Source organism: Haliotis cracherodii, unplaced genomic scaffold (assembly GCF_022045235.1).
Source record: "Haliotis cracherodii isolate W230 unplaced genomic scaffold, xgHalCrac1.p SCAF_10, whole genome shotgun sequence".
In the NCBI taxonomy this organism is placed as follows: domain Eukaryota; kingdom Metazoa; phylum Mollusca; class Gastropoda; order Lepetellida; family Haliotidae; genus Haliotis; species Haliotis cracherodii.
Genome location: NW_027266265.1, coordinates 52,351,201 through 52,363,753, shown reverse-complemented (window position 1 = coordinate 52,363,753; position 12,553 = coordinate 52,351,201). Strand labels below are relative to the sequence as shown.

At 38.3% G+C, this 12,553-nt stretch overlaps 1 protein-coding gene across 1 annotated transcript; it reads left to right on the top strand.

Moving 5' to 3' along the window:
* The first annotated feature begins 630 nt into the window (after positions 1–630).
* Positions 631–6,560, top strand: LOC139452401 (fucolectin-1-like). The gene is made up of 4 exons (XM_071233872.1): positions 631–682; positions 2,423–2,653; positions 3,728–3,973; positions 6,340–6,560. Exons 1-4 carry the CDS (start codon positions 631–633, stop codon positions 6,558–6,560), a joined length of 750 nt encoding a protein of 249 aa, XP_071089973.1.
* The last annotated feature ends 5,993 nt before the right edge of the window (positions 6,561–12,553 follow it).

Sequence of the window (12,553 nt, the reverse complement as noted above, 5' to 3'; positions counted from 1 at the left end):
TTCGTTATAAGCATATATACATCATAACTATAGCAAATAGTCGGGACCAGAAAAGTAAGGTCGTTATATCCGTCAGTTCGTTATAAGCGTGTTCGTTATAACCGTAGTTAACTGTATGTTCGTTTAACAACACATCGGGGGTCAGTGTCATAATGTCAACAGTTGACTCAACATTATTGATAAATGCTACTCAGCTTATAATGAAACTCGGCAACATCAGTCAACCAGCAGAAACATCGACCAAGTTCAGAAAAAACATTTGTCTCAGAAAATATTGGCAAAAGATACATAGCTATAGCATGTATGAAAACTAAAATCTTGGTACACACACCACTAGACCCATTAGACACAAATTCCATAAAAGAATAATATACCTTCTGGGCGTCACGGAATACAATTCACAAAGGTCTCTAAAAGTAAAGGGTAATATTGATTGTACAAGCGTCGTATTTTATTACAATTTGTAAGAGGTATCTATTACGAATATAATCTTATACTAAACCGTTATCCATTTCATGCATGTTGACACCAATGCATTACCATGGGTCACCATGGAGACACACTGACAAATATCATCAACATTTGTATGATATTACTGCAACACGGAAAAGTAGTTCATTTGGGACGACGATGGCTAATGCACTGGTGTTTGTCCTGGTAGCAACTCTGCTCAGAGCGACAGGTTTGGTTCTCTTTCAAATTTTACATTATTTTGTCTATGTATCCCTTGTGGTTAACATCCTGTACATGTTTCAGTTCATGTTTCGTTATTCTATGAAAAAGGCATATGAGGATAAAACGATCAACTTCCTCAAAGAGCGTCAAACGACTCTTATCCAAAATATGAAATATTTTTGATCAGGGTTAGAGCATTCAAAGCCTAGGGGACCGATCATTTGATATTCGAGGGGTGGGAGGGGTTCTGAGATCTTGTCTGGAGATTAGACATATTTTCAGCTGCAGCTGTAAAACCAGATTTTTAAAACATTAAAACTACGAGCCTGTATAATTCTTAAAGAAAGACACCTTGCAACAATGTAATTATTGAGGCAGACAATTTCGTGTTTTTTTCAAAAGTCGAAGCATTATATTATATAAGAAAGTAAGCATCAAATTGTCGGTCCCTTGGAATTGCTTTTACAGCCAGCGAGGCAGGATACACTAACGTTTATGTGAATACCTTGTATCAGCAACTAATGGTAACTGATTCATATATACATGCTCTACAAGACTGCGATTTATCCTTTTTGAGAATATACAAATCAATTTTCAATAATGTCAGATTATCGGATGTATTTTCAAACCCATCGATATGTACAATGCCGTTGCTTGTACCAAAACTTCACCACTAGTCTGGTATACCCGCAATAAAATAAAAAAGGTTAATATACCCTTCAATAACCGTACGAAATCTCAGCTATTGTAAAAGCATATGTTTTTTAATTAATAGCGATAATACAAGGTGTTTGCGGAAAGGTAAGCGTATCTTGCCCCATCGGGAGCACCCGTCACAAATAACTTGCAACGATAAGTCAATTGTTCACCTGAAAAAAACTCGGGAACATATGATTCAAGTCAAGATAACGATGCTTCTGTAACCGTCATCTTGTCTGCGTACTTACTTATCAAGTCTTTGAAAGGCATTTAGAAGTGTTACACATAAGGAAGAGAATTTATGGATGTCAACTTCTTTATTATGAGACACACAACGTATCACTATCCGAGTATATACTTACTGCATACTGCTATGAAGCAGAGAACATATATAATCGATGTATCTGGAAGAACAAGACAAATAAGATCGCAAAGGTGGAAACTTAACAAGGGAAGCCAACAGGCAATTGGCGCTGATAGGTGATTAACAATGGACAAATGGAAGCCAACACTTAACAGTAAATAAGGGCTGATAGTTGACTGCGATGGACAACACGGAGTTAGGACTTAAATTATCATTGATTGGAAATAGACAATGGGCAAATAAACCTCTTTCTTTTTTCATAAAAAATCACTGCTAAAAGCGGAGTCTGTTATACCAGTGGTAATCGTGATGACACCAGGTCAGTGGTCCACCTTAAAATACACGTCCAATATCCTCCACGTCTTCCATGTAACGTTTTGAAAGCATCACTGGAATGTTGTAACCTTGATCAAACAATTTTTGAGCAGGAATAATGCATAAATGCTCTTGACATAGCAGCATAAAGGCCAAATATCTGTTCAACCATATGAAGCACACTGCGGTTTGCAAAAATTCATACAGGTATTGCTTATTTTCATACTATCATAACTTGTTTAGGTGTCAGATTAACGAAATATACATTTTAATACAATTCACAGTCGCCTTCTTGGCGTTAAAGTCAGACATCCGGTAAAATAATAGCTTTATTAATGGTTAATGAACAACCACGTTCTTTCGGTCCAGGTTTGGATCTTCCGAACCTTGCCCTGAACAAGCCCACAAAACAGAGCTCAGTAGTGTCATCCTTCACATCGGACCTGGCTGTGGACGGCAACTATAACACCGACATTCATGCCCGAAGTTGTGCCCACGTGGCGAGTGACCCAAGGGCGTTGTTAGACTGGTGGCAGGTAGATCTCCAGAAGATCTTCACCGTTCTTACCGTCTCCGTCACCAACAGGGGGGACTGTTGCCGTAAGTATATTGAACAGTGCTATCAATTTTACGAACTGGAATACGAACTGAAATAAGCTAAACAGTGAATCCTGTTAACTCCAACCTCTATAACTCGATATAGTGAAACGTCATAAATCCGGACGGTACTGTTCCAAGGCAAATCGTCCAGATTGAGGAATTCTAAATTACATTTAATAATGGGCAGAAATTTCTTACGAACATGGAAAGAGTTTTGTTTAAACATATAACATTGACAACTGACATCTTACTTGATGGTGATGATGATGATACTTCAGTCAATTGAGTTCAAAATGTGATGGTAAAGAACTAATTATAATTCGAATCAAACAGCATCATTCTGATAAAGATTTCTGTTCGAGATAGTCAACAATTCTAATTTGTATACACAATATAGTAACAATTACTTTGAAAGAAAAGTGGACAAAACACATTTTTGTATCGGTATCTTCCAAGCAAAAATACTACCTTTTGAATCCAATCTAATGTGATCCTGAACGCATCAATGCAATTCACATGTGATATTATCATATGAAAGAAATAGTTTTATCATCCGTCTCTTAGACGTTGAATACATGGTCCCTAGCACACGAGCACATCTTAGAACGGGTGTTCTATCCAAGTTTTCCCAGTTTGTGGTGCTTAAAATTGTAAAACATTTCTAAGGCGTTGTTCTTTATTAATTGGTTTACAGATCTACCGAACGCAAAATAATACAATTCTCAATCTCCAATAAAATATGTCACACTTTGTTTTCATACATGTCCACACACAAGATATAGAACTAGCGATGACATCATATTTACATAATTGTTCAAGATCATAGCCATCATGACATTGAATTGAAATTATATTTCTTTTCAAAACCTACCGGCATATCTTTAAGAAAAAATAATAATTTAGAAATGTATATAATTAATTTCTTTTTTCGAACCACCGAGTTGAAGTTTTGAAAGAAGAAATCTGTAAACCAACTGAGGAAATATCGCAAAGTACAGTTGCCATATGTTGGACAGGAGTTAATAAATGTGTCTGATCTTTTCACATTGTAATCACCTTTTAACTTCCATCCAGACGAAAGATTAACCAACTTCACTGTGGAGGTCCATACTTCTGACCCAATGACCAGCAGCAACTCTGGCCTCCAAGTCTGCTATTTGTACGAAGGTACGGTGGGCAGTGGTCTGACGGTAGACTTGATCTGTGCCGTCAACACTATTGGACGTTACGTCAGAATCGTCAAGTACAACTCCGGTAATGAGCCCTTGGCCTTTTGTGAAGTGGTGGTGAAGGGAGCTCCTTTGCACAACACATGCGGAGGTAAGCAAGATCAATGAACAGGCAAATTCCCTCGCGAAAACATTGCTGTTCAATATTTCTAACATTACAAATTGAATACTAAAATTAAATTGAACGGGCAAATCAATCCTGACCTGACAGAATTCCTATTAAGTGAAACCCCGTTGAATCGAACTGGCCATGGGGTCATCAAATAATTGCCAAATAGCCACACTTGAAAGAAGCTTATTACCAACATTACATCACCCCTGACCAAAGTTCTGTGGTTGTCTTCTCGACAACAGAGGCAGTCATCAAGCACTATGTTAGCATCACCTTCTCACAGCGATAACATTCCACGCACTTGTGTTAAAACCTGACATAAATAAAAGTGATAAAAACAATTCCATAACCGTTAGTCCATTGTACGATTCTGACTATATCACAACCATGTGTTTAGGACTACCAAATAGTGGTGATACCAAGAGTTCGTTTTTTAGGTATGGATGTATGGAAATTCGAGTAAACGATGTATTGCTGTTCACATGAATCCGAATCATGATTGTAATGATCAGTACTGGTTATGAAGGTTGAAACATCATGTCATGTCACAAGTGTATTCACAGTCGCTTGTCTGTCACAAAGAGAAACAAAATAGAGTGACATTTGTTACAAAAGTACATATATCATTTGGATCTTAATGTCCCTGTCCTGTCCTGTCCTGTCATGTCATGTCCCAACATGTGTCTCAGAAAGGCTTTATGCAACGCCTCCGTCCGTGGGGGTGGTCAGTTGTGAGCTGCTCGACCTTCAATCCCGTCCGTTAATACATCATGGGATGTTAAAAAGAGCATGATGTAAACGTCATGAGAACGAAAAGGGTAGTCTCCGCTGTCTGCAACCCATTGTGTTCAGTGCATCGTGGTTCACGCCACCTTCAAGGTAACAGGGTTAGGTGAAGTGAGGTGATTTGGGGTTTAACGTCGCGTCCAAGATTATTGCACTTATATAGCGACGTGCATGTACGTGTGTGGCTGCTTGTATTAGTCCGGACTGATGCCGATTTATAATGCTAGCTCACTGAGATACTATGCCGCAGTTTTAACATGAATACCCCACTCAGACACAGTATACTGACTCCGACACAGTATACTGACTTGTATTCCAGTACGAAACTTTCTTCAACGATTTCCACTGCTATTTCTTGAAAATGTCTGTGGAGATATGTTGTCCCGTGGAGATCCCCGATTAGAATAGCTCCTATATCACCGTATGCTTGTTCCCAGTTAAGACACAATTACACTTCTGTCATTGTTAAAATACCAAATGACATTCAATAAGATGAGATGATAAAATTATCGTATTCATAAATTTGTCACGGATGTGTAAAACATGGCAAATGTTCCACCAAATCCCAAAATTGTCAAAAGTGAAAGCAAATGCAATCTGAAGCTTACTGAGACATCAATATGTGAAATGCTGGCTGGAATTCCTCATTGAAAACATCTTTGTAAAACTTGGGGGTAAGACATTTAGGCAAGAAGTAGACATCCCCACTGGGCACCAATTGTGCTCCCCATCTTGCTGATCTGTTTCTTTCTGCATATGAATCGGATTGGCACAGTCAAAACAAGATAATTTGGCCAAGAAATTTAACTTATGCTATAGATATAATGATGATCTGATATCGTTCAATAACCATCAAATAGTCAATTCCCTTCCACTGATTTACCCATCTGTTTTATATTTGGATCTATGCATAAAGATTCAGAGTGACAAAACGCTTTCCACAATATTGTATGACAAGAGGGATAACTTGACCTTTATGTTGAGCAATATCTCTCCAGTTGCAGGCTTTGGTGTCGTCATTTCAAATTTTTTTAGGCACAGTCGAGCATGCTCTTTCTACCAATATTTCAAAAAGCGTTATCCGACTCTTGCTAAGAAGTTGTTAGATCAGGGTTACAACATGCAAGGCCTTAGTGAAGCTTTCAAAACGATTAATGGTAGACATGTGGAGGACATTTCCAAATTTGACGCATCAAAACTGCTGTCCGATGCAATTCCCTTTTGGACTCGTACCATATGTTCCCGTGTTTTTTCAGAGTGAACAAATTATCGACTTGCCTTGGCGTGTTTTTAATAGACGCCACCTGTGGGGCGGGATATGCTCAACTTTCCGAGAACACCTGGTGTCATCACTTTTTGATAGGGATAAACACATGCTTATGATATATTTTGAATCGTGCAATCGACTCTGTTCTTGGCAAAGATCTCTTATGAATTTACGAAAAGGGTTTTTTGCTTTTATTTTATAAATCACAACAAGATGGAAGTGAAAAATATAAAAAAATACCCATTTTTTAAATGCACTCATACCTCTTATACTTTACACTCATGTGTTTCAGAGTCATATGTCGTGTTCAGTAAAGGAGCTCGGGAGCCTGACAACATCATCGCCAGCCATGAAAACATCGGGAAGCTCGACTGTGCCAACATGTGTTTCAGAAAGGCTTCTTGCAATGCCTTCAACTCAAGGTCTCCTTCAATTGGAGTGGTCAGTTGCGAGCTGTTGGCTGTGGCCCTTGACCCCGTCAATAATGCAACGTGGAATGTTTATATAATGTGATAGAAAACCATGCAGCCCTTTGCCAGTATAGCTGGGCGTGTGATTGTATTTCCTCTACATTTACCAATTCACAACTTTTCCCACAACAAGGGACACCACAAATCGCCTGCACGGATTTTAATACTTCGTGTTGACTCAGGTTAGAAGACGTCTCAAGCATTCTATAGAAACCAAATTGCATTTTGTCAGCTCCTTTACTTCGTGTTATTGAGACCCAATAGCGTGAATCATTGTTAAATACCATGTTTTCAGTCACAAGAATCAGTCACATGCCACAAACGTACCTCTGCGACTTTATACAACTTTCACTAAGGTATTTTCAAACTCCTCATGAAAAAAAAGTTTCTTCGTTCTGACAGAGGAAGAACGAATGGTCGCTGCGGGATCATTCTGTCCTAAATTTGCTTATTCCTAAGGAATCCTTTATTTACTACATTTTGTATTTATAAACAACAAACAAAATGCAATGTATCCATATGCAGTGAACACCCGTTAATCCGGATGATAGCCTTAACAAATCGCTGTAACGGATTAATGTCACATTCTGTACACGTGAGCGCTCCCAGCCGTATGCCTTTGGTAGGTGGGGTTTGACGGGACCTGGACAGAAAGTCTCTACTATGATTTGCTATGTGTTTGTGTGTTTTATGTTAACGACGCACTATTATTCCAGCTCTTTGACCGTGTTCATTCCTAAATTGAAACGCGAAGGTTAACCCCCGAAATCGGCATATAGAAAATACTAATCAGTAGGTAACCACACGAAATTAATGAAGAATCAACAAATTATATTGATCAGGTTTACAATTATAATGGATCAAATATGTGACAGCAGAAATAAATACAGCCTCGTTATATAAGTCAGTGCACTACGGAATGTCCAGAATTTGACAGTCTAATATCTTGAATCAGAGACGTGCTCAGTCCTCGATTACAGGAAAAAGTGATGGAAGCAGGCAAAAGTGGATACGCATTGTAAGACTCACATCAGGTCGTAGAGGATGGCCTCGAATTGCCCTCGAGTTTCAAGTGTATGGGTACAGCAAACCTTCCAGAAACGTCTCAAAACGTTTAGTCGAGCCCAGTGTCTGTGACTTTAATGAAGCCTTATCAAGCTACTCACAGCACAGGTCTCTTTTCCGCGATGCTAACTTGATATTTTACGTGCGCCCTTCATTTAGCTGTCACGAACAATCATTGGGAAGAAACATAAAACATACACTGCCACATTACACTCTTGTTACATCTCTATATTTAAATGTTGGGACAATTTATATAGAAGTGATAGCAAATTTAATCTTAAGTTTAAAAAGAAAACAACACAATATGTGTAATGTTGGACTTCCTCATATATATGCAATTTGTGGACAGGACATTCAAGAAGACAAGAAGTAGGCATCCCCATGAGCACCAATTGTTCCCCCCTCCTTGCTGATCTGTTTCTCTATGCATATGAATCAGAATTTCTGCTCGGATTTGCAAAGTCCAAACAAGGTAATTTGGCTGAGAAGTTTAACTTCAGCTTCAGGTATATTGATGATCTGATATTGTTCAATTATTATCCAATATCCAATTCCCTTTTACTCATTTACTCATTTACCCACCTGAACTTGAAATAAAGAAGACCAGTGAGACCGCCTCGTCTGTTTCATATTTAGATTAATGCATAAAGATTCTCAGACTGACAAAAAAAATCAACACAAGACTGTATGAGAAGAGGAGTGACTTCAACTTTCCAAAAGTCAACTTTCCCTTGATGCCCCTCGTGTCTACATTTCACAACCTTTGAGGTACAATCGGGCTGCTCTTTCTTCAAAGATACCCGTGAAGATTCCAGGGTAGAATAGGTCTTCAGCAACCCATGCTTGCCGTAAAAGGTAACTATGCTTGTCGTAAAAGGCGACTAACGAGATCGGGTGGTCAGTCTTGCTGACTTGGTTGATGCATGTCATCGACCCCAATTGCGTTGATCGATGTTCATGATATTAATCACTGGATTGTATGGTCCAGACTCGATTATCTACAGACCGCCGTCATATAGCTCGAATATTGCTGAGTGTGGCGTTAAACAAAAAAACAACCAACCAACCAAAGATATCCAACAGCTTCATTCAACTCTTGCTCAGAAGCTTTTGATGCCGGTTACAATAGTCAAGGCCTCAGTAAAGTCTTCAAAACTTCGTTTAAGGGTTAGTTTAATTTTGACGGAAGGAGAGTTTATAAAATGAAATGAGAGTGCATTAATCTGGTCATGATTTTACCAATTGCCTGTTACATTCACCGACTTAGATAATTTTTTTAATGTAGATAATCCATGCAATTTGTTCATTTTGTTTTTAAAAGAGCTAAAAATGTTTAGGGGAAATATATCACCTTTCGCTTAAGTTAACCTGTCTATATTTTGTAAGAATAAACTATTGCGCATTGAGCGATTATCTCCGTTAGCTATAGCAGCGTAGTATAGAGGTTTATCACACACTTACCTTGCAATATTGTGCATCGTATCTTATTAAAGCTGTATCATTGAGAGTGAGTGATTATCTCCATTACCCGAATAGCTCTATTGCGCACTACCTTTGCAATGTATCGTCTGTTATTCATTGTAGATATGATAACAGATCCTGGAAATTCTTTCTAGATAACTGTTGCTAAAAATATGACGAATTGTTCCTTTTAACAGAGTGCACCAAATTCTTTTTCATGTTTGAGGATTATTTGCGATTCTCTTTCTTGTTTGTGTTTTATACAAGACATTGCATAATGTTGAACCAATGAGGTTGGTGTTTTTGTACATTTACCAGTTTCAATTTTTAGCTTGTGATTACTTAAACGAAGTTTTGAGAAATGTGACCTATGAGCTTTGTTTTTACAATATGTTAGATAATTCTCAATATTTATAGATGACTTGACCAACCTGAATGTTCTTAACTTGCTGTTGGATAAATGGGAATCCCATAATGAATGCTCGAACATCGTTTTACATTAGGACTGAAGTTTATTTACAGTGGATTCATTACATTTATTTGTGTTTACTATTTCAAAAGTTTGTTTTATTTAACCCGGCCAACTTTAGGACCAGAAAGATTGATATTTGCTGCCAAAGCATGTTTAAGAATGACACCTGTTGTGTTATCTATATAGGACTTGTAATCAAATATTTTTTATATTATCTGTTTTTATATTATCTGCCCGACAGGCCCAGTTACGTGTTTTATGCCTTGGTTTTCCTTGTGCTGACCAATTAAGACACTATTTCTTATATTGTGCTTTCCAAAGATAACTACACCATTCACAACCAGTTTCAACTTTACACCAATCCTCTCCTCGCATTGCTTACACTTCCTTCCTCAACATAAGACATTATATGGCGAGGAACAATTGATGCACTGCAGCAATCTCTACTTGTGGAAGACATGTAGAGAACATTTCCAAATTTAACGCGTCAGTATAAAAAATTATGTCGGATGCAATTCCCTATTTTGACTTGTACAATATGTTTTCGTGTTGTAGCCAAAAACGTTCAACAGTAATATCAACTTCAGCTTCAACATCTGAGCACATGTGTATTCCTCTTACTAGATCCCAAACCTGCAAATAAATCAGTACAAAGAGAGAAATATTACTGTGTCCAGTAAATGTACCACCAATCTCGCAGAGCAATAATAATCCAAAAATATATGTTTGTAATTTAATCATATATAAAGGAAGTAGATGTGATAAGTGGAATTAATGCCAAGTGGATTCTCAAACTCAAAGGATAAGCTTTAATGTTTGCAATAAGAGTTCACTGATGTCAAACATTTGATTCCTTTAACTTTTTACACCATTCTCCCACACGACATATAAAGAAAAGTCTTCGTTCCTTGATCCATGGGGAATTTGTAACTAAACGTGATGACTTGAGATATTGTTAAGTAAGTGTGGATTCCCAAATTGAAAAGCGAATGTTGACCCAGAAATCGATATATGCAGAACTAAATTGTAAAATAAATTAATACCAACAGACACCATCAAAGTGAGTAAGTGAGTGAACGAGTTGGGTTTAACGCCGCTTTTAACAGTATTCCAGTTATAGTACGGCGTGTCAGCTTAATGTGGGAGGAAAGCCCGGAGTGATGCAGGTATCAGACGTTTACCACTTCGGTGAAACCCACGAGCACGGGTATGGTGCTGACAAACCTAGAAACGTAATCGGGGCGAACCGGGATTTGAACCCACAATCATAGGTCTCTGGTGTGCCCAAGGGACGCAACTCTGCACAGCGAATCGCGGCGCCTTAGACGACTGGGCCACCCATGCCCTCACATCATCAAAGACTCAGCAACAAATAATGTTATTAGAAAACACATGATTAGGTTTACAATAAGAAAAGGTAATACAATTAATGGGTCAGAAATGTAGCAGCATCAATACATAACAGGCCCTATTACATAAGTCAATGCACTCACGAATGCTCAGAATTTGTCACAGTCGAATGTCACGTGCTCCATTCTTCAACACAGGAAACAGTGTTGAAAGGACAAAAATCAATGTTTTCTTATAGTATAAACGTACGCACACGACACGTACATACTCAATGTATGAAAGACTCGAATCGCACTTCTATAGGTACAGCCAGCATTCCAGAAACGTCTGAAACTATGTAGTCGAATCCAGTGTCAATAACTAAAGAAAAGCCTGTAAACAAGCTCCTCACAGCAGAACTATCTATACCGGGATGGTTAGGGAGATGTCAAATGCTCATACGGAGTTTGGACTCCAAGCACTGTGGGGGCTGCACTATTCTGCGAGCTGTGGGCCATTGGCCACCAAACACTTGATGGTCTATGAGCGCGCCATTTACGAACTCTTCAATTCAGCTGCCACTAACAATCATCAGAAAAAAACGAATAAATATTCTCAGGACAACAGTTTATCAAACATGATGAAATCTCTTTCCGAACACACACAAACACACACTAACCACTGTGTCAGGGCCACATGATAATCGGTCACAAATATAAGCAGTACGTCGTCATCTGCAGCTTAAAACGGTGGTGATTGCTATACTTCAGAATGTTTCCGTTGGCAATGGTTGTGCTAGTTCCCACCTGTACATCATCGGGGTAATGTTGAATGTAACTACAGATCGGGATTGTTATCTGGCGTCACGCAATTTGTAAACCGGGAACTTCACTGTCACCGTCAACAACTGAACAACTGCCATGGCATTAAGATAAGATCAGCCAAGCCAGGTTCGGGGTGGAGATATAGTCATTCGTGATATGTATTACTGTAGGGTAGACACTGCAAACCAACTGTCCCATAAATACATCTTCAAAATACATAAAATATTGTAATTAAAAAAAGTTTGTTGAAGAAAGAATTCGTTCAGCGTTTATTTCACCATTTCTAAAATCTGTCACCCCTAGAATGGAAGATCTCATGTTGATTTCAAAGAAGTTGACGTGTCGCGTCGATTTCCATGAAAAGACTTGGTTGAGTCCACACAGGGCAAAATGGGACAGGCTGCGATGAAATTAAAACATATATCTTTGGAGGGCTATTTGATTTGAACTTTTTTTTAAAGAACTATGTGTTTTAAATCTGTATTTTGAACAAGTCAAGACTATGAGGGTTTTAATCTTGAACTTACGTAATATATGTTACATTTATAACCCGTGACCCCTTTTCGGGATGACAGCAGATCTTTGAACCCATGTGTAATTCATTCGTGACCAACTCGTGTTATTCCTGGACAAACCGAACAGCGACTCGTGCCCCTCTCGTTGCCATTTTTGCGACCGGGTTCCGTCTTAGCGCAAAGGGGCATACCTAAAACAATTGTCAACTCACTGCGTTATGGTTCACATATATATCCCCATATATATTATATATATTTTAGATGCAATTTAAAGCATATCTGGACATGCGAATATACAGTTTGATTGAACATATTTAACTGTGTCTTGGGTATATTTCTAGATGGAAAATATGGAAAATCAAAAATTATT

Bases quoted from the DNA above. Each gene is read 5' to 3' on its own strand.
- LOC139452401 (XM_071233872.1), top strand. From the start codon at position 631: ATGGCTAATGCACTGGTGTTTGTCCTGGTAGCAACTCTGCTCAGAGCG. The intron at 683-2,422 runs GTTTGGTTCTCT...CTTTCGGTCCAG, and splicing joins AACTCTGCTCAGAGCGACAG to GTTTGGATCTTCCGAACCTT. The intron at 2,654-3,727 runs GTAAGTATATTG...ACTTCCATCCAG, and splicing joins CAACAGGGGGGACTGTTGCC to ACGAAAGATTAACCAACTTC.